Consider the following 22,663-nt stretch of genomic DNA (forward strand, 5'->3'; position numbering starts at 1 on the left):
AATGTGCCTGAAATGAGCTGCGAAAATATTAAAATGTTCAAGAAAATTATACACATAGCACATTAATCTTGCTTTCTAATCATGCTTTCTTTCCTCATTTGAGACCAAATAGAATGAGAACAAGAACATTATAGGAATATTAGCTGTCTGTTACAATACTTTACACTTTATCCTGCTGCTCGACTCCTGTGTTTAATACTGCAGCTGTAGTAGTATTAACCTGGACTGGAATTTAAACTATAATTTAAAGTGAAAATTGTACTCAAATGAAATATAGCAATGACAGGAAAATATTTTCTAAGTCCACATCCAGCTGCTAGGGTGCAGAGGTATGAAGGGATGCTAGTATGCACACACTGGTCAGAAATGGGGATTCTCACGGACCTGAGATGGTTTACAGCGGGTGGAGTTTTCGAAGCTTTTAGCTGTTAAGCCCTGAATTTCTGTTAAACGTCCGTAAATGCTGGTGAGATAGCCAAATGTGGGTGAATTTTCACAGAGATGATAAAAGGCATTTCCTTGTCACCAAGACACTCTTTAAGATTTCAAAGCCGGTTGTCAATCACCTTCAGCAAGCAGGACTTCCAGTGCATTTTAAAAGGGGAGGGGGGGGGGGAAGATTCTATTTATTCATTTAACTTGTTATCTTTTTGAAAGTGGTATTTTTCTAAAAATTTTGATAACTTGGAAAAAATTAACAGTGAACAGAGGTGCAAAGGAATACCTGTTCATTTATGAAGTTAACCAATGTAGTGATCTGAAAAGTAGTGTGAAGCAAAGCTGGCTGCTTATAAAAACAGTAAAAGTGAAACCAGCATCTAAATGGAACAGAAAATAAGTTTTTCTACCTAAGAAGTTGAATGAACATACTTAGTACAAATGCTTTACCAAGGGAAATATAGTTATGGAAGGGAAGGCAAACAATTTTACAATTTCACTTCTTAAAGATCACTGCTTCCAAAAAGCTTTAGAGCTGGATGTAGTTTCAGAAAAGAAAAGTTTTTGAAGTCTCCTTTTAAAAGTTAAAAAAAAAAAAAAATGTTCTGGAAAGCTTGATTTATTGCTGTTTGCATCAGTAAGAGATTAAAATATTGAAACAATAGGTTTAAGCAGTATTTAGATGTATTTTGGACAGCTGGAAAGTATAAATACAGAACCAGGTAGCAGAACTCCTTCCTATTCACATTAATAGAAATACTGTATAAGGAATCAGAGAATGATACTTAAATTGAAAGAAAATGAATTCAAGAGATGCTAATGTATAATTTTCATTGAAAGACGACCAAAATATTTGGGAAGGAAACAAAAGAACGTCTTTGACAGTTAGTTCACTATAATGCTTTAATAATGTATTTGTAGTTTAAATGTTCTAATTTGGGCTAATTTTGGAAAGAGAAAGCTTGGAATTTTTCACCAGTGCAGTGCTTTTCTGTATTGCTTTGTAAAACAGAACGATAAATTTTTACAGATCAGAAGTGGTCTAATAAGTGCAGAAAAGAGCAAATTTCTTTTGTCAGCAAAGAAAACCAAGCTGCCGTTCTGCAGGTTCATGATGTAAACAGAGAAATAAAAAAAATAAATTACTGTGCGAGTATCAGTAACTTCAATTGGTCTTAGACCTTTCCTGAGGAAGAAAATAGAAGCTTTAAGGACTGGACATAAAGATAATTCAATAATATTGGATTAGTTTTCTTAAAAAACAAAAGAACCTATTTATTATGTGAATGACCCGTAAAATTAGCCCTAGAAGGTGAGGAAAATGCAGTGCTAAGAACTTCATGTGGCATCAGGTGTAAATGGCAGCAATGCTGTTTTGATTTCTGCAGGTCTGGGATTAAGCTCATAGCGTATGGAATTTTCTAAATAGGAAAAAAGGAAACAAAGGAGAACTATTTTTTACTGGGAAAAAAAAAAACAGATATGATTACTCTTCTTGTTTACTGGTGAATTGCTTAATGTAGAAGATAATTCAACTGTGAATAAAAGTCTAAAATGTGGCAAATCCAATAAGAAAGCTGATAAAAGAGTTTTTTTCTATTGTCCATAATGACCCCATACCGCTCCTATATTCCCCTTTTTTCATTAAGCAAGGCTCATGCCATAACTCTTTTGGAAAAGAAATAGAATAATGCCAAGATAATTTGGTTTATTGTGAAATAATATGGGTTTTTTCGTCACAGAGATGCATGTAAGCTTTTCATTTTAAAGGAAGGAGAGCCCCGAGGTTTCATTCAATATTTAATGTTTATATTTTATACTCCTCGTAATGTGGGGTAATTCAGTCAATGTAATATTTTGGATGGTAGGAAAGTTCAAACATGAAAATTCTATTTGGACTGTCTGTGCTGTGTATCAGAAATCTCTAAGGGTATTTAACCATTCAGAATAAGAAAGGTTTCTTTAATTTTTAAACATGTGTTTCATTTTATGTTTTATTTAAATTGTCTTAACATTTACATAGAACCCCTTGAAGGCTTGAAAACTTGAAATTTACATTAGATTAAAAAAATAAATAATTATGAAGCACAGTGTATGTGGAGGTATATTAGAGGAAGAAAAGGTACTGTTTGAGTATGAAGATATTCTGATAATTATAAAATACGACTTGCAAAAATTATTAATTTATGTAGTGATTATTTGTTTTAAAGGACCTGGAAACAGATTCCCAAAGAAGTTTTGCGGTAATGCTGCCTCCCACAATAGTATGAATATTTAAAGAAGTAATATATATGAGAAACTCCAAGTTGCAAAAGTGTAGTTAATTACTGCTTATGAGACAGGGGAATTAAAACCACAAGGATAGTTTCTTTTTCCATATGTTGAGATGCATGTTCTTGGAATTACTCAGGAAATACGGGCTAAAGAAAGCTAGGTTTGTGCTGCTGCTGGCAACCTTTGGGAAAATTAATTAAGATAGCAAAGTCTGAACGTTATAAACATGGAAAGGAACATCACCAGCGTCATGGTGAAATGCTGTGCAGCCTAGCGTGGTCCACAAGGGACCAGGACAGAGAGGAGAAATGAGGAGCATTGGGAGCAGAAAGTTCAAATAGTAACTGAAAACCTAAAGAAAAAACATTTCTTATAGTAAGTTAATGTATCTTTAAACTGTGATTCCACTTGGAAAAATGGCTGAAAAAGTTTGTGTATTTTCTCATAGTTTCAATTGTCTGTTCCCGGAATACTCATTTTGGCCGTGGTTGCTGCGTCAGGTTTTACTGACAGTCCCTTGAGGTTGACGGCAAGAATATGTGTCATCGCCCCTTGGCTTTCAGTCAGTCCCCTGTACAGGGACTTACGAAAACAGACTAACCTTCATTGTTTAACAAAGTACTAAAAAGAAGGTATTTATTTACTTCTGACTTAAATGTGCTAATGACAGTTTACATGCTGTAATTTGAGTCTACCAGCAAAATGCTAATCTGCTTGTGTTTGTCAGGTAGTTTGCTTATAGTTCTGGTTTCTTCAGCTGTTGAGCAAGGACTTTACTGTTACCGCTATATGAGTGTTTTCCCAGCCCAGTAAAGACGGATGAAAATTTTAATTAAAGCAGTTAACCCTTAAAAGATTGATCATTCAAATCTGCCTATTCACAGCAATACACTGTATTCTCAATTTAGAGTTTACTAAGTATTTATTACTAAACAACTTAGTTTCACTCACGTTAGAGAATGCAAAGTTATTTCACATATATATCGGCTGGAAAACTGGATGTGGGATCTTCATCCTGTTATAACTTTCTTTTTGTCTTTCCTCTGTTCTGGCATTTTCTGTCTGGTAGGAACCTCAGGCTAAACTCGATTTGGTTTCTCTGTGACTATTCCTTTCTTCCAGGTTTGAGATATATGTTGGCTTGTTTTTCGCCCTGTCTTGTCCAAAATGGTATGGTAATTTAATATGGTTAGTTTCATTGGGGGAATTGGCAAAATTTATTGTCTGTCTGGTTTGAGAGCAGAAAGTTTCTTGGGAAATTTGCGTAGAAACGATGCAACAGTTCATTTTAAATTTTCACTGTAACCATTTGCTTGTTAAGAGTAACTCTTCAGCAGATGTTATTAGCCACATTCAGTGGTCTTCGGAAGGTATTCTTTGGCTTTGTCACAGTATACAAGCATGCACAAGTGTGACAGTGTCTAAGTTTACACCTTAAATGAAAGGTACAAGGTATGTTATAGACAGTGGTTCTATATGTAAATATGCAAACACTTCAGAACATGCTTTCCTTTCAACTCCAAATGTTTTTTTCCAATACAATCAGTGATAGGCCAGCATGCATTAGCAGTGTTTTTTTTTATTTTAAGCTTTGATACATATGCAAAATGCTGTTGACTGATTGTTGAAGTTTGTTGTTACTTCTGTGTAATTTTTAAGGAAAATACCCAGTATCAGATAGTCAGTGTTGCTGTGTTCACTTCTGTCTGTGATATCATTTGTCTCTGATATCGTCAGTCATTAGAAGGTCTTCATGTAATTCAAATTTGCAGTATTTTCAGAGAACTGTAACATGAAATCATCACTTCATTGCATCATTTACTGCGGGGAGCGGGAAATTAGTTTAAAATGAGACATTTTCACTTTAAAAATTCATTTGAAAACTTTGATATCTTTTTATGTAGAGAAACCTTTTGTTCATAAACCATTTATGCCTGTTTAGACAGAGGTGTCCTTAGATTTTTAAACCCGAATATTTGTTTTAAGAATTTACATGTTATTTCTGTTTGGTAAACTAAACTTTCAGAAATAAGTAGTTAAAACCTGCCCCAGTGTTTCAGCTTTTTCTGAGATTTTTGAATCACAGCTGGTTAATAAGAATTTTCTTTTCTTCACTTCTTCACTTCTTCCCTGCCTACATTAAAAGTACCTTTTCTGTCACACAGCCTGTGCAGTTTTCCCATAGGGACATATAATGGAGTTCATCAAAGTGAAAAAAGTGAGTCACACAGTCATTTATTTACTCATGTAAGACAATAATGGTGTTGATAGTTTAGCTTGTGGAAAAGCTGGGAGTTAAAAAATCTTTGCAGACTAGACTACAAGTGAAAAGAAAGAAATTAAGTCATAGCTACATGGTGGTTACTGTCTCATTTAATGCTGTTTGTTGCCTTTTAGCAACAATGAGCAGAAATGTTGATGCTGTAAATTTGCTAGAGTATTTAATTATATAAATTACGAAAAGGAAGTCCTGTTTTCATGGTATAGAGAGTTAAAGGATACTTACTATTATTTTATTATGATTAAAATATCAGTTTAGATTCTAAAATTATGTCTATCTAGTTTCAAGGGCACAAGTTATCTAATATAAAAAAAAAAAAAAAGCTTTCCCAGATCTCTCCATGTTTTGCAAATAAATCTTTCTCACTGTTCCTGCATGTCGATTTCAACATTCTGACTGTCCCACTTAACTCTGTTTCATATATAAGGTTTTATGTGTATGACTACGTTTTGAGCATAGGATTCCCTGCCTGCTCTATTTTCCTTTCCAGCCCTGTGGCACTGGAGTTTCAAGAGTTAGTGGCACTGGGCTTGCTAACAGCAGAAGACCTTTTGCGTGAGTGCTGTAAGAGTAACTTGGAATCACTCTGAATGGTAGACTGGCTCTTACGGGTTTACCAGAGAAGAGAGGATTCCTGGCAGTGGTATCATCTGGTAGGAGTGCTTGGTGTTGTTTTAATTACTCATTTGCCTTAGTGAAAGCTAAGAGGAGTTCCATTAGGAGCCCAGTGAAAGAGGGAAGAGCCCTGCATTCCCCAATTATCTTTGAGGCTTCTGCCTATCTGTGCAGCAGGTATGCTCCGTAATGAGCTGTCCTATCCCTGTCCCTCAGTTGCCCAGCTTTGGGGATCTGCAATGCATATGGGCTCCCTTCTAGCCAAAGTGTCTGGGTTTGCTTCCCATGGACGGTGTGCACTGAAACCATGGTGGTTTGGGCTTACATCAAATGCCAGAAGCTGTGAAATGTTCCTGCATGCCGCAGTCAGATACAGCTCAGACTTCCAAAGGAGAGGAGAACAAAAGGGAGCCTTTCGCAAAGACTGTTTGTTTCCCAAGAGAGCCACATTACTGTGTTTTCAGCCTTGTTCCATAAAGGGTAACTCTTACGTGTGCTCTGTTTATGTGATATGTTGAACAACTGGTAATTACCTCTGAAGCAGTTAAAAGGTTGATGTACTTTGTGAGAATTTAGGACACAGGCAGGGCAATCCTGTATACCAAAATTTGATGATGAAACTAAAATGTAATACCTTTGTCATGTGGGAAAGATCAGTTTCTTTCTTAGATGAATCTGAAATCAAAGCTTATCTTGTTCTAATGTTTAATGCTTTCATTAACTTCCTTGTTTGGTAGGGTAGATTTTTTCTGTGAGTGAAAGTGGTATGTTTGACACCAGAAAACATTGTTGCTTTGAAATTTTTGTGTGTAAGTTAATTCTATGTGCGAGGGGCATCGAAATCTTCATTAAAACCTCTACAGAAGATGTAAACAAAGTGTGATACAGGTTTTACCTATCCTTAGTATTCCTTTCATTTCAGCTACTGCACATCTTGCTGTCTTTTCCCAACTCCAGTCAACTGTGTAATGCTGCATAGTAAAAGATGAGATCGAAAATTGAAATGTCATTATTTTGAATCAACTTTCTGTATCCATAGCCATGCATCGTGGGTTTATTTTCTGAGGAGATGTACGACCACATTTCTGTCTAGCTAGCTAGTGTAAGTGAGAAGCAAAGATGGTCAGCATCAAGTATTCATCCCAAGCACAAGATTGGTCATGGTCCTTCTTCCACTGTCTTTAGTGGCTGGACCTGGTGTCTAACTTCTAGACACTGGGTACATACCCTTTAGTTGTCCTTAACAAGTAATAAAGAATCTGAGACACTGCTTCCCTAGTTAAATTCACTGCTGATCAGAGTTCACTTGTGTGAAAGGGCTTGTGTCTGCCTTTATTAGTACCTTACTTGTCTTCAGAGTTTAATTTAATATCTCCCTGGGTGAGCAACAGCATGGGAGGTAATCAGAAGTTTGATATGATGGCTTTAGGGAGTGCATTTTGTTTCCTTAATTGGTCTGCATTCCACCTGCACGGAATCTGACTTAAGATATCCAAAGGTTTTTGCAAGGTAAGCATCCCTGAAATTCAAGCCTAGAATTTTTGTCATGTCATATTTGTGCTATATTTATTTATATACGGTTTACACAGTCCATTGTGACTATATATTTAATACTTTGCTTTTTCCCACATCTCTTTCATCTGAGAGATCATTTGTTTCCATTTTTAAACAAATATTTTTCAGTAGTATTAGTTATCTAATTTAAAATGTAAAGTAAAAAAAGACATTTGTAGATTTTAAATACTCTGTCCAGATATTTGGACTTACCATTTTCCACAGAACTGTTTCAACAGTAAATAATCAGAAAGTAAGTAAAGAATTTTCACTTATTCTCAGCGAACTGCATTCAGAGGATGAGAAGAACACCTCCGCTAGATGAACTGCAGCCGCCTCCATACCAGGATGATAGTGGTTCTCCTCATCTTTCATGTACGCCTTCTGAAGTCGGAGACAGTAAATGTGAATTTTCCCAGTGTAGCAACAGTCCAAGATGTTCCTACAAGTGCCCAAGTGAGGGAAGCCCGGCACATGAAATAGAAAGCTTTCATAACAAAGGATACGAAGAGGATGTACCAAGTGATAGCACAGCTGTCCTTAGTCCAGAGGTAAATGAAAACAGTTGAGTGTTCTGAAGTGTCATGCAGTGCGACCTTTTGAGAGATTTTTTTTTTTTTAAAGATCAATGTACAGGCATAGGAACACTAATATTGCAGCTCATTCATAAAAAAAAAGTTAGTTTGTCAGAAAATATTACAATAGGATTTCAGATTGTTCTTTATAGTTATCTTTATGGCATCTTAACTTTCAAACAAGCTCCCAGTCAGAGTGAATTTTTTTTTAAACAAGTCAGAAAACTTCATCACGCTATAAGGACTGTAGTCAAAATTCTTTTTCTTCTACATAATTTTTCAAACAGCTCAAATAAAAAAAAATAAAAATCTGTTTACACTTTTCAAACTGAACACCCCATAATGTAAAACGTCTTTTATGAAAAAAAAAAAATTATTACAAAGAGGTTTTTTTAATTGTTGATGGTAGTATAGAGATTTGTTCCCTTTAATTTTCCTTTTTTTTCTGCTATAAACTGTAATGATATCCATTTATTTTTTACTATGAAGAAATAATCTTTTCTGACATGTATTTCCTTATAATGTCTTTAACAACTAGTTACTGCACTGACATCTATGGATAAGTCTACATTAGTGATGTCGTGTGCAGAAGAGGCTCTTTTTGGTTCAAATTTGTCTTTTGTCTCTACCTGAAGTTTTGAAGTGCATATTAGGGAGCACTCCTGATGTGCCAACAGCTGCTTCTGTCTTAGTAGACCTCTTGGTAAGTTGATGTTGCATACCTGGGGTGTTGGTGCAACATCTGGAAGGCCCACCTGCTATGGGAATGCAAGGTTCTCCAGTAGCTAGCTGTCCATACGTACCTGATGATCAGCTAGGACCACAGTCTGTACGAACTTCATTGCTGGTAAAGACAGTGTGTGTACATATGGTCCTCGAACCCTAACAGATTGCAGCAAATCTGATCCTAGTTCTTCCCGCTTTGTGTCACATCAGTCATTAATGTAAGCGTACCCAATAAGAAGTGAGAACACTGCCAACTTTTTTTATAGCCACTCAACAACTTGAACAATGAAGCTTTCAGAGGAATGAATTCCCATAGCTATGTAGCAACCAGTTTAAAATAAGAACATAACATTTTTTAATCCAAAAGGCTTTATTTTGCCAAAAGGCAGTATTTTGTTCAAAATTTGAATTGACAATAAACAATTTTAAAATTAAGTTTAAAAAACAGTTTTAGGACTGATGCCATTTACAGAAAGTTCAGAAAGTGTGTTCAGAACAGATGCGTCTTACACAGTTCTAGTAAAATTACATTAATAAAGCCATGATAATTTTTGGCACGTTTATAGAACCCTTGTGGACTGCAACAAGAGCTGCATCTGCAAGTAGGTGTTGTAATTCCTGTATTCTTTGCTGGCGTCTCACCGTGCCCTCAATCACTAGCCCAGCTGTTAAAGGACTATAATACGTTAACTTAAAGATGTGTGTATACTCGCACAGGAATAAGGTAGTTGTATCTTGCAACAAATATGTATGGATTTTAACATGTGGGGCGTGGAAGAAGAGATCATAAATACAGCCTAATGTAATCTGAGCTTTGCCTGATTGGATCCTGGCTTTTGGCAGTATTGGCCAGGTAAAGTCTTTTGATTTTTTCTTGGCTGCTAGTCAGCCATCTCCTCAGGCTTTCGGTGTTTAATTACCTTGTTTATGAAATGAACAAAAAGATCATAGTCACTTCATATGGTGTAGAGAAAGCCATATATTTCCACGCTAGATTTAATAATAGAATACAATAAATAAATAAATAAATAAAAAGCTTTTTTTCTTCTTCTTCTTCAGGATATGTCAGCTCGAGGATCATCTTCACAGCTTCCTAAACCTTTTGATCCTGAGCCAGTAGCTAAATATGGCACACTGGATGTGAGTTTTGACTATGACTCACAGGAACAGAAGCTTTTGGTGACAGTGACAGCTGTCACAGACGTTCCCACGTACAGCAGGACAGGTGGAAGCTCGTGGCAAGTACACCTAGTTCTTCTCCCTATAAAGAAGCAGAGAGCAAAAACCAGCATCCAGCGGGGACCGTGCCCTGTCTTCACAGAGACATTCAAATTTAATCACGTTGAGTCTGAGATGATTGGGAATTATGCAGTTCGCTTTAGACTGTACAGCGTACGTCGCATGAAAAAAGAGAGGATTGTGGGAGAAAAGATTTTTTACTTAACAAAATTGAATCTTCAAGGGAAGATGTCAATGCCAGTGATACTGGAACCTTCTTACAGTCTGTCTGTGAGTATTAAATGAGGCAGAATAAGAATGCAGTGATATACAGTGTCCTGAATTTTGTAAGAATAGTGTGTATATTTATAGAGTCATCACATCCACTCGCTTTTTTTCAAGTCATAGGAGCATATTAGCACAATGATAATTTCCTTAGAGCTTCTCTAAGGACATTCACTTTCCACCTGCAAAAGCTTCCCATATTTTTCCTTTTAATTACTTAGAAATTTCCATTCTATAAAAAGGGATATAGTGCTGAATATATGTATATATGTATACATGCAAATACATATATATGTATTTAATAGTATAATCTTTACTCTCCTACCCGCAGCATTTCAATTAAAAAAAAAAGGGGAGGAAAAAAAAAGCTATACTAGTGAGTGCCCTCCATCTGTTGCAATTAAATCTTGGTTGCAATAGGTATTTTCCTTTCAAGAAAGAAAGATAGGAAAGAGGAATTTTGAGCGTACAAAGACATTTTTAATAACTTCAGCTTAGAATCTTGTAAATAATTGATTTCTGGTTCAGTCTGAAGTGAAAAATAGTGTGAAAAGTAGTTCAAACTGAAAAGGATTTTTGTTCGCTGAAAAAAATCCCTACCTATCTGATGAACAAAGTTTTTTGTCCCCCAAATTAATTTACCTTTAATATTTTTAATAAAGCAAAGCAACGGTAATTAAGGGTAAACTTAGGTATCACTATCAAAAAACACAGGAGATCACTGTATGGGCAACGATCAGTATCTCCTTTTTCTTTTTTGTAAGTTTTTAAGTATGCTTTTGTCCAGAAAGAGAATGTTTGTGGTGATGTGGTCAGGGCTTCCTAGACTAGGATTGCTTTAATGTTCACTGCTTAAGAGCTGCATATGTGCTAAATAATGGATTTTTGGGAGAAAGAGAAGGTGATTAGCAAGGGCATCCTTATTTGGACATTGTGTGTGTTTTGTGGTTTTTTTAAACTGTCAATAAAGGAAAAAGAGGATGAGAAGGGTAAGAAAGGAAAAGAATTTTTCAGGTGAAACAACGCAGTTAATTTGTTCTGCATTTTCAAAAAAAGTTTGGATCAATTGAAATGGCATTTCTGTTGAACATGAGTATTACAAAAGACACTCAAAATAAAATGCCATGGCATTTAATGACTAAAAATACATTAATTAGAATTAGTAAAAGCTGAGACTAGAACTTGGATCTGATGGAGGATCAACTGACAATAGAACAGCTTTTTTACGATTCCTTATTCCAAAGATGAAGCGGTTCACTTACCTACTGTGAACTTTCCTAATGCAGAGTTTGCTCGTTTCACAGCTAGGAAAAAAGTACCCCATGAAACAAAACATTGAATATTCTAAAAGTACTTGCTAAATTTGTGTGTGTTTTCAATAGGTTCTGGTTTAAAATTTACCAAAGTCAGTGAAAAAGGCCAATGAATGGGCCAGGATTTTGATTGATTGGTATATTCCATATGTGCATTGGTTATTCTTCTGTATTATTTTCTTGAGCTTTTGTGGCAGGGAGAATAAAAGCAAATTCCAGAAGACATCAAAGATAAGAATGTTATTTATTTTCTGCAGTGGTAAGGCATGCCGTATCTGCATTTAACTCTCCTCCTTATTTTTTGGGGGGAAGGAACAAGAATAAGGAATATTGGTAGGAATTGAAAGTATCTTCCAAAGTTTGTTGCTGTAATGGGGTTTAGGCAGATTTATCTTAGCCCTACCTGTTGCTGGAAAGGAACCTTCATAGTCTTAATAGCTTGAATGAGGGTCCATGTTTTTTTGAAACTAGGCAAATCAGTTTTTAAAACTTTGAAAATTCATTCACATCTGAGATTATAGGTATTTTTCTATTTTTATTTATAGCCTATATCATATTTTTTCAGTGACTAGATCTATTACAGAATTTAACATATAGTTATTTTGCAAGAGTGTTAAAATTTATTGTGATTTTAGCATGTATGACTGGAAGGGGGCGGCATCCTGGGTCACTTGAGTTCAGGCCCTTGTTATTGCAGACAGCCAGGTCATCCTGGTCACAAATTTGTGAATTTTCATCTGAAAACATCAGGTTGTTTCATTTCCAACTTGAATTTCTTCATGACCAATTTATAACCATTTGTTCTTATGCCAGCATGGTCCTTGAGCTTAATTAGTTCTTACCCTTCTCAGGTGTTTGCCTCTGGGTCTATTTATACGCATTGGTCATGTTCCTTCTCAACTGTCCTTTTGCTAGAATAAACCAACAACAATCTTTATGTCCAACTAATCATAAATGCTAGGCAGGAGTTATTTAACAGGAGAAGGTAAGTGTTGTTTCAATTTGGAGAGATCCAGCTGTTCAGGGGTTTTTGTAATTATAAAATCCATGATGAGGTACATTGTAAATTCTGAATTAAATTTGCCTTGTACAGTTGCAGAGTGTTTTGTGGCTGTGAAGTGTTTATATTTGACAGCTTTTTTAGAAGATATTTCTTGGACACATGACAGTTGCCCTATTTTTTCCACTGCTTCTCATTATATGGATTTTATATATTAAATATACCTTCTGTCACTGAAACTTCCTAATCCATTGAAACATCTATGCTAATCTCTTCTGCAGAAATGTGTTTTATTTGCTTCTTTCTGTGCCTGATACTATATTTATGTATTTTATTAGCTAATCATCTGCCTTCTGATTGTATAAGAACAGTTCCTATCCTCTGAAGTTTAGTATTTTTTCAGGCATACCTTAAAGCTATTCACAAGGGAATCTGGTCAAAGGTAGACCAGCAAGACCAGTGCCTTTGAAACATAGTGGCACGCTCACATGAGCGGGCCTGCAACTCTCTGGTTATCCCTAAAATGTGGATAAGTATGTGTCGTGGTGAGTACATGATACTAGTATGTTCCTTAAACAGGTTTCAAAGCTACACGTGGCTTCAAATTTACAAATATACTCACAGACGATCTTTCTCACCCAACTTTTCACCCTGCTCCTCACCTTCCTACATTGCATATAACATCTTGCATTAGCAGCTATTATCCACAAGTCCTATTGCCGTTTGTCTTTAACAGTCCTGCGTTGCTGCAGTTCTCCCACATAACAGGGAATTCCTCCTCACACAGTATCCTCAGCCTCCTTATTTATCACAGCCTTCCTTCCAAGTTCAGTGTATGTTTGAGTGAGGCAGAAGCAACAGAACCAATATGGGCTAGCCAGAGTGCGGTTGTCACTGTGATCTGAGAGTGTCCCTTTCAGATTTGCTAGAAAGTGGCCGTTGCATCAAAAGTTAATAGCAGGGCTGTACATTGTGGTTTTGTCTGAGTATAGTTTGCTTAGGAAGACCTTTGTTGATCCTTTTAGAGAAATTTTCCTTTTATTCTACAATGGTAGACAAATTTTTGTTCACCCGCCTTGGAGTTTAGAATCCATTGTGATGTTGTTTATTACTCTTCAAGCAATCCCTGTGGACCTGTTTTTAGTTGCTCTTCGTTCTTCTCAAGCAAAGAAATTTTCCTGACAGTGAACAACAGCCTCCAGTATGATGTGATTATAAAAACATATAAGCAGTTTATTGAGTGAAATCTGTTTGGAAAAGATAAAAAAAACAAGCGTAATCCTCTTCACCATCCCATAGGTTGCTTTTTGGTGTAGAATAACAATAAACAATGATGGTTTAGATTTTTTTGATTGATTTTGAAAGTACAGTTTCAATGACCGAAACACACCTCTTCCTGCTAAGCAAATCTAGTAATTGTTCATTATGTATTGTCAGTAACAAGATGTTTGCTGTGGAGAATGAAATTTATTTTTCTTTCTTTCTATAACATTCTCCATTTCTAACATACTGAACTCCCAGATGTGATCCATATAACAAAGAATGGATGGTGTAGACATTCATACGTGCTTAAAGGATTATTTTGTCTATATTTACTATAAATATTGTCGTGGTTTAACCTCAGTCGGCAACTGAGCGCCATGCAGCCGCTCACTCACTCTCCCCCTCCCCCCCCCCCCCCCCCCGGCCCTGGTGGGATGGGAGAGAGATTGGAAGAGCACAAGTGAGAAAAACTTGTGGGTTGAGATAAAAACAGTTTAATAATTGAAATAAAATAATAATAATGTAATAATAATAATGATAATACACAAAGCAAGTGATGCACAGTGCAATTGCTCACCACCTGCCGACCGATGCCCAGCCAGTCCCTGAGCAGCGGCCCCCCCCGGCCAGCTTTCCCCAGTTTATGTACTGAGCATGACGTCACATGGTATGGAATGTCCCTTCGGCCAGTTTGGCTGTGCCCCCTCCCAGCTTCTTGTGCACCCCCAGCCTTCTCAGTCGGCAGGGCATGGGAAGCTGAAAAGTCCTTGCCTAGTGTAAGCACTGCTCAGCAACAACTAAAACATCGGTGTGTTATCAACATTATTCTCATCCTAAATCCAAACCACAGCACTGTACCAGCTACTAGGAAGAAAATTAACTCTATCCCTGCCGAAACCAGGTCAAATATCCAGAGTGTCCAAAAATTATTTTAATTATAGTTTTTTTGAGTGAAGGCATTTATGCATGCAGTGTATAAAAATGCTCGCTCTTGCACACGCACGTCCACTTTGAGGACGATGATTAATCGTCTAGTGTATGTTGGTTTATGCATTGCACTTAAGGCATTTGTTCCATGTTGCCCTTTGTGTGGCACATCTTCAGTATTCTTTCTAATGGATGTTTATCGGTTTATAAACTCAGAAAAAAGCTTTCAGAGTGGCATTTCTTTCTTGTGAATTCTTGGCCATTATAGAGTCGAGCTATCAGGTTTTGTGGAAATCCTAATGTTTTAGGCCTATTGGTGACTTTACTACTGTGTTCTTATGGCATAGTCTATTCAGGATCATATTTGGAAGGCTGAATACTAAAATTCATGTGTATAAACATATCTTTACTAAATAGTAGCTACCAGTACAATACGTTAAAACAGCTAATGAAAAAAAAGACTAAGACTTGTCTAGAGGGGAAAAAAAAAGACTCAAAGATTTTGCTCATAGTCTTTTATTTAACTAGAAGTCTACCTAAAGGATCAGTTCCTATGTGATGGTGCATAAATGCTTTCAGTTAGCTTGTAAAAATTATGTCCATCAAAGTAAGGGGCAATTATCTTTAAAAACTGAGCACATTCTTATCTCAGGAATAGCTTGCTGAATTCAATTGAGTTAGTGGTGTAAAACATGGAAGATCAGAATTAGTCCTTTGACACAATAAGAAAGATGACTCTTGTGATTTCTTTGAAGAAAATTATTAGGTGATTGGAAAATGGTGATCATGTTACTGAGGCTGCAGGAGAGCTTGACAGTACTTGGCAAATGAAGTGGATTCCCTGTGTTTGGCTGGTTGTGCAAGATTTCATGGCAGTATCGGCAAGCAGCAGCCGTTGTCTTCTCATGGCTGCCTGAACTTGTCTGCCTTTGTGTGGTGTTCCCTGAGCACTGCTCCTGGCAGCTGAGAAGATAAGCGCTAACCCATGGCGCTCTCTGCTCAGGTCTTCATCAGGATATGGGGAGGGGGGAGAACCCAAAGACAATTGTGTCTGCACTGTTCTGACAGATGCAAGTTTCAAGAACTTAAATAGAATCCGACCAGATGATAAGGACCTCCCACTAGATAAGTTCAGTTGTCACAGTTAAAAATTAATTGGCTTTCCAAATCAGTGCTATTTGTTCGTGATTTTTTCTTATGTAAATATGTCTAATCATTCATGGCAAATTTTGGCATATAATTAGTGTATTCATCCAAGAAGCACTGGACTAGGCATTGAGACTGTGAGACTGTTTCAGTCCCATATAGAATAACCTTGATACTTTGTAGAACGCTTTTAGATAGTTTTCAAGAATTTTTTTTTTACAATCACAACTTGTCTCAGGTGACTGCAGCCATTCTGTCATCTCAGGAGCAAAATGGTTGACCAGTTTCAACATACGCTGCTTGGCTTTGATAATTGATTACTGTCATGGAGGGTGATACGGTTATTTCTGTCACAGACTGAGCAAGCCTCTCGAGTGAGCTATCCAGAAATGCTAGAATGTTTCCTCAACCTGTACAGAAATTCATATCCAGTTATTTGAATGAATTCAGAGTAAGAGGCAATAGTCCTTGCAAGTTGCTTTAAACTCTGTAACTAAATTCAGTACTTCAGCCCTTTCATGGGTTATTCGCTATCTCCACTGTGATCAAGAGAAGGATCTTTGTCATCAGAATGGTCTGCCTTATACCATTGTAGGCGTGGGCCATATTGCTGCTGTTTGTCCATTGAAAATCAAGTCCAAGATCAGTTCAGGAGGCTTTCCACAAAGCAACAAAGTGTGTCATTCTGCCATGTCTAGGCTAGCTAGGGTTGTGATTCCTGTTCTATCAGTAATTTAAAGAGTATAAAGCTTTTCCAGATGAAAAATCCTAATTCTCTGGAAACAAGCTTCTGAATTCTTAGGAGGTTCTGAGAGCCCTTAGTTGAGTCTTGTACATCCACCACATTTCTCAATTAGGTTGCATTTCTAGCCTTTATTGCTGGACTTTTTTGTAAGATACAAGAATAATTTGATTCCAGTTATTGCTGACAGTCATGGATAATAGAGCTAATAAAAATGCTATCAAAGTGGTACTTACATACCATTTCTGGGATATGCTGACCAATGTTGACAGTCAAAGCATTCTGAATGTACATGCCACTGCCATGGCAGAGTTAACAAAGTCCACCTGGTCTTCAGGTATTTAAAGGTTTGAAAAAAAATGCCAGCATAACACCAGGGCTTTCTTCAACACATTAGCAAAACCAGAACTTTCATAAAGTTGACCAGAACTGTCATAAACTGGGAGAATTCTTTGAAGTCAGCAATGTAAAGATTTTCATCTATTTGTAAAAATCCTCAGTTGGTCACGTATCCAGAATAAAGATTGTTTGTTGTCTCTATCTTAATATCTGTGCACTGAGTAAAATAACAATTAAAAACTGGTATCTTTTGCCTTTAATCAGTGAGTTGCTTGAAAAAAGTTATTTACTCGGTTTGATCCCCACAGTCTTTGATATTTGGATCAGCAAGTAGTGGAAACTATGTTTCAGACATGGTATTACTATTTTGAGTGTGTGATGATGCTTTTCAGTCTCTAAAATGCCCTCAGTCAAATGACAGGCTGTGAATGACTGTTCTAGATTAAATCAAAGTAATCCTCTTGAGCAATACTCTTACTTCCTCGGAAAGCCAGTCCATCAGTGACAAACATACTGTCTAGAATCGTATTTCTAGTTTTGATCATCTTTAAAAAAATAAAATGGAAAAAAAAAAAGCTCATCAATACATAAAGTTAGAAAAATGAGAATTTCATCGGGTATCTGTGGGATTCTCAGACTATCGTTCTCTGTGGCATAAGTATGATCTCCCAACCTGGATTGCAATTTCAAAGAGCAGTAAGGAAGATAGTCATACTATGAAAACATAGTGTAAATTTCCCAGAAGTGGCTTTGTAGGAGTTACAAGTAAAGATTATCAAGGTAGTCACTAGTATGAAATTTCCACTTTTGAAGACTACAAGCTGCTGCTTAAATCTTCCTCAAGCAACATTTTCAGTGGAGATATATTCTTTAACTTATGAATCCAACTGAAATTTCTGTTTCCCGAAGAGATACTGAGTTTCCCAACTATTTTATTTTCTTATAATTTGAATTCTTTCTTGTTTGCATGTATGTGTACACACAAACATCTTCTCACTTTTGTTACTGTCTTTCAAGGAAACAAGGAAAAGGAGAAGCACAGAAACAGTTCTGTTTGCAGGTTTGAGCACCCTTCAGCAAAAGCACGTGCAGTGTTTTCCTCCAATTTATTTCCATTGGGGGAAATCCTAATCAGAGATGTTGCACAAACAGGTGAAGTTACCTAGTCTGCAAATTTATAACTTACACTTTTGTGGAACTTTTAGTTTTTGGTTTACTTACTGGGTGATTCTTCTTCTATGCTTTGCAGTATAACGTAAGTGTTCGTCATTAATGTTCTTCATTTCAGACTTGAGGATATCCGGGTCATCGCTTCTTTTGTATATTCAAGCAGCCTGTATTTGGTATCAGATAAACATTTCTGTTCATAGGGTGCCTTTAGCAAGGGATCCTTTTAGTCTTAGTATGTTAGCCTCTTGCCAGGCTTGGCCCTCATATTGTCTGACCTTGAGCTGCATCTTTCACAGCTCCTGTCTTTCTGTTGGGCTTAGTCAGCTGTCAGCTGGCCCCAGGAGAATCCAGCTTATCTCCACCTCTTGCCCTTCTTTGTGGTGTGTATGATAGCTCTAAGAACTGAAGCAGATCCCTTGCAACTGCAAACACCTGGGTGATCCTCAGATCATGAGATTAAACGTGACCTGAACAAATCAAAAGGGGTACCACTAGCAGATTAAATTAGGGCTGGGTGAACCGTTAATCGCAAATAGTTTAACTGACAAATGCATTATAAACATACCTTTAATGTTACAGATTTGTTCATTGTGAAAAATAATTGCATGAATGTTTATGCAATCAAATACTAGTCGATAGATTGACTACTCCTAAATTATGCTTACCGTCTGATCACTGAATCTTTTTCTCTTTTCCCAGTTTGAAAGAGTGTAATCAAGAGAGAAAGAGAAAAATGAAATTATTTGTCACCGATGTCCCCAATGAGCATAGAGAGTAACTCCATCTGGACAGAGCATTGTCATTTAGAGAAGTCTGTGGTCTTGGAAGCTGTCCCACAGTAACATCTCCATGGTCTTACAAGTTTGACAGGGAGTAAAGAGAGGGGGAGGTGTGAGTGAGTCTGGGTAGGAGCTGTTAGCATAGCTTCATCAGGAGTGCAGGTAAAATGTCTGCATTTTGTGTCAGATGTTCTTAACTAAATTGCTAGCACAAACATCTAACAGCTTTTAGTGCTTGAATGTTTCTTTATGCTACATGTCTTATCTCAGAAAACAGAATTCTATAATAAAAGGCCTCTTGCCTCTTTTCCTCCCCTCGCCCATGGCTGTATAAAAAGCTGGTAGACTTTTGCAATGTAAAAACAGAGCACTTTTGTAAATGCTGTAAATTCCATTGTACATTCATTTCCAATTGCCTGCACTGCTGCTCGGGTTTGCTGTGCAAATTGCAGGCCCATTAAGTCTATGGAACAACTAGGTGACCTTTCGTAATGTGGCAAGGAAGCCAAAGGTATAATTTAAATGCAGACAAATAGAAGTTATGGAAAACCTAAAATGTTTCCTTTTCTGTAGAGAATTAATGTTTTGTTCTGCAGAGCTGATAATTTTAAAAACTTCTAGACACAAAGTACTAATAGTAAATTCTCATGAAGTATGAAAAGCAACACAGAAATCTTGCTGTGAACTTGTTCAAAATCTTTCAGAAAAGTGGAATGTTGTTTTGCCGTCATTAAGAATATATACATTTTATTTTGTCAGTTTCATTTTATGACTAAATTATGGTGTGCCAAAGTTGAAAACAAACCTTATTTTAATAATACTGTATTCTTATTAGAAAACCCACAAAGGTTTTAAATTTTATTAAAATAAATTAATTTTAAACTACATTAAAATTTAAATTTGTATAGTATCATCATGTATCTAAGGAGGTTTTATAACTCTGTACATTATAGTATCTATGGTAAATTAAAGCTGTGCATAGAATTTTTAAGGTTTTAGTCCCTTGACTGTAGTGAATGAAAGAATTATTATTTTTCATTTGATCTCCATTTTCCAGTGTTTCATCTGTGAGAAAACAATGTGTTTTGTAAAATTCTGCATGCAGAAGTTTTTTTCTGTTGAGAGTAAAAAACAAGGTAAAGCAGAATCTTTTGATGAGAAGTGTGAATTTTATCACTTCAGAGAATCTGATTTTCAACTACATTAATGGTAGTGTAATAATCAAAACAATTCCATATTTGATGTGAATAACATCAGTGTTGAATATATTTATTTGCTAAAGATTTTTAAATTGGAATTTTTGAATAGGAAATCCTGGTAATTTTTAAAGCATGCCATTCTACCCAAAATAAATATGTTTTGTTTCCTAAAATCAAGTTGCATAATGGAAATATTATTAGAATATTTACTTTCATGTTTGTGATTGAAGTTGACTTAGATATTAATACAGTAAAGTGTTAACTACATGAATAAAAATGCACATTATACCTAATTGGAAGTGCTTCAAGGAAGCTATTAAGCAAAAAAAACAGATAATTACCTGTCATAAATAACAATGCTTTCCTAAACTTGAATCTTTGTGAGATGCCTAAAACTATATGTTTCAATGTTTGCAAGTTCAGGTTGTTAGTTTAAAGCAAAATACTAATAACTGTGTGTTCTCTTAATTTTACTATACAGGACAGCCAGCTACAATAGGAATTGAAATTTCCTCCCTAACATGTTGTGAAGATAGGTAGCTTTGTACGATTTCAAAAGTATTGGTTTTCTTTAAAACAAAACAAAACAAAAAACCAAAACCCCAAACCCCTGGAACATCCAGATTGACACCATTTAAAATCAGGTATTTTTTAAAATTGCCAAAGCCTCAAAATGACAGTGGTATACAGTACAGAAAGAAACCTTTAAAAAAAAAAAAAAAAAAGACCTTTTTGGCAATTGCTTCTTCATTTAATTCTTATTTTGCAACATCTTTGCTAAATTTCATTCTTATTAAGCTTAATAACCTGAATATTTCAAACATTTAATATTGTTTTGAGCATCATGTAACATTTGAGTTCTACCTTTAGAAACAAAAAGTTGATACTTCAGCAGGTATTAGTATACAGAAAGAGTATCAATTGTTTAGTTTAAAGAACTGTTTTATTATGAGTCTCGTATTTTTGAGGACTTCCTTTTTTCAAGTGTATCGATCCTCACAGTTCTTCCATGAGTTAGGGGAAACAGAAGCAGAAGTGATGAGGAACTGAGGCAAACATCTCTGCAAAAGCATCAAAGTGTCCAGTATAGCACGTAAGTGGGATTTAGATGCCAGAATTCAAAATTGTAAAGCTCCGTTCTTTGACATCCCTAATTATTTTACATCCCTCTGTTTTCAGGGCTGAGTTCTTCAGGTGGTTTAAGTTCTCTTTCCCAGGAATGATCTTGACATTTTTTGGAAAGTATTTTAGCTTTGAAACATGTTTTTATAAAGTATCTAGTGCTTATGCCAATAATGAGAGATGTGGAGCCTCTAGGTTCAGTTTTCACCTCCTCTCTGGCTCTCAGAGCAGAAGACGGGGATGGGCTGCAGGCTAAGAGCTGGTCTGGAGCCTGTTTGGTGCCCGAGTGCTTTCATCACCTCAGCAAGCCTTTGCCTCAAAGTGGAACCGTAGCTTCAGGGCTCAGCACTGGGCTGGTGATGAAGAGAGATGAGTACTTTTATCTAAAATGTTGGAGACCTGGATTCAGTTCCCTCTTTTGCCTACTAGGATCCAAATTTCCTTCCCTAACCTCTCAGTTTTATTGATACAGAAGTAGAAGAAAGTAATGTGCAAAAAAGTTCTTTAAGAGATTAGTGGTATAACATTAACATTTAAAATTTGAGAAAGACATTTTGACAAGTAACATGCTGTGAATCAGATTTTTGTTGCTGAAGGATTGTCAGCAAGGTTTCATCTTTCCTGTGTATATTTTGAAAAGCCAAGAGAATCAGATGTTCTTGTTTCGTAAGCCTACAGAGGCATGATTTTAACCTGTGCAATGAGGAAAATGAACTTTTAACTGCCCTCAGAGCATGGCCACATTATTCCCTGTGATTAACTCCAGTTGGCTTAAAAGCAGAATTTATAAGCAGAACTTATAAGCAGAACTTCAGGGTATAGAAAAACAACAGTAGGAGATGAATATGTAAGTCACAAATATCCTGTTTCCATGGAATTATGGTGCAGGAAGACAAATAAATACATTTTACATATATTATCATTGTTGCAAATAGAGGATTCTCTATGTTGTCAGAGAGCAGAGAAAAAGATTATTGAAAATACTTGTTAGGGGTTCAGGTCTGACATCATGCATTATATGTGTTCACTTCCATTGGCACTAGGGAAAAAAGAGCGTTCTTTTTTTGATTGCCAACTTTTGTACAATAGGAACAGGTGAAATACAAATACCACTTAATGGGAATGTTTTTATTATATATTTATTGAAAAGTGATGTTTCTTCACTATATGATATATGCAAAGACGTCATCAAGGACAATAGTTTGGAGAATTAGTAATTAAGGTTTTGTAGAATATAACACATATTACTCTCATAATCCAGTCAAAAGCACCTATTCTTGTAAGGGTTGATCAAATAAAATCCACCTAACTTTGTAGCAGAGTACTATCCTGCGGTGTATATGGGAAAGGTTTAGGTCCTTTGCGCAAAGCTCTGTGTTATAAAATTGAAAAGCTGAAAATTTGTAATTTACTGTAGTAATACAGACCTTTGAACCAAATATTTGGAATAGACTTTACCTAATGTTTTTTTGCTTGTGTTTACTGTTAATAATATATTTTTGTTATGGCTAAATTGACAAAAATAGGTTAGAGATTTAGCATTAATATCCTGGAGACAACCTCAAGAGACAGCTCCTGGCACTGTGGCCAGATCATCAATACCTTGACTGTTCATCTAAGTTCTTAAAAATCTGCATTTAAGATTTTACAACAGTTCTTACTAGGCCTTGAAAGGCTTTTGCTATTATGGAACTTAG

General features: G+C 36.1%; 1 protein-coding gene across 1 annotated transcript in view; it reads left to right on the forward strand.

Annotated features, from left to right (window-relative positions):
* SYT14 (synaptotagmin 14) overlaps positions 1-22,663 on the forward strand; it is a 96,865-nt gene that overhangs the window by 56,183 nt on the left and 18,019 nt on the right. Inside the window, exons 5-6 of the mRNA XM_076334494.1 lie at positions 7,445-7,713; positions 9,523-9,972. Of these exons, the coding sequence (XP_076190609.1) occupies positions 7,445-7,713; positions 9,523-9,972 (719 nt within the window). The remainder of the gene's footprint in view (positions 1-7,444; positions 7,714-9,522; positions 9,973-22,663) is intronic.

This window comes from Aptenodytes patagonicus, chromosome 3 (genome assembly GCF_965638725.1).
Source record: "Aptenodytes patagonicus chromosome 3, bAptPat1.pri.cur, whole genome shotgun sequence".
Classification (NCBI taxonomy): domain Eukaryota; kingdom Metazoa; phylum Chordata; class Aves; order Sphenisciformes; family Spheniscidae; genus Aptenodytes; species Aptenodytes patagonicus.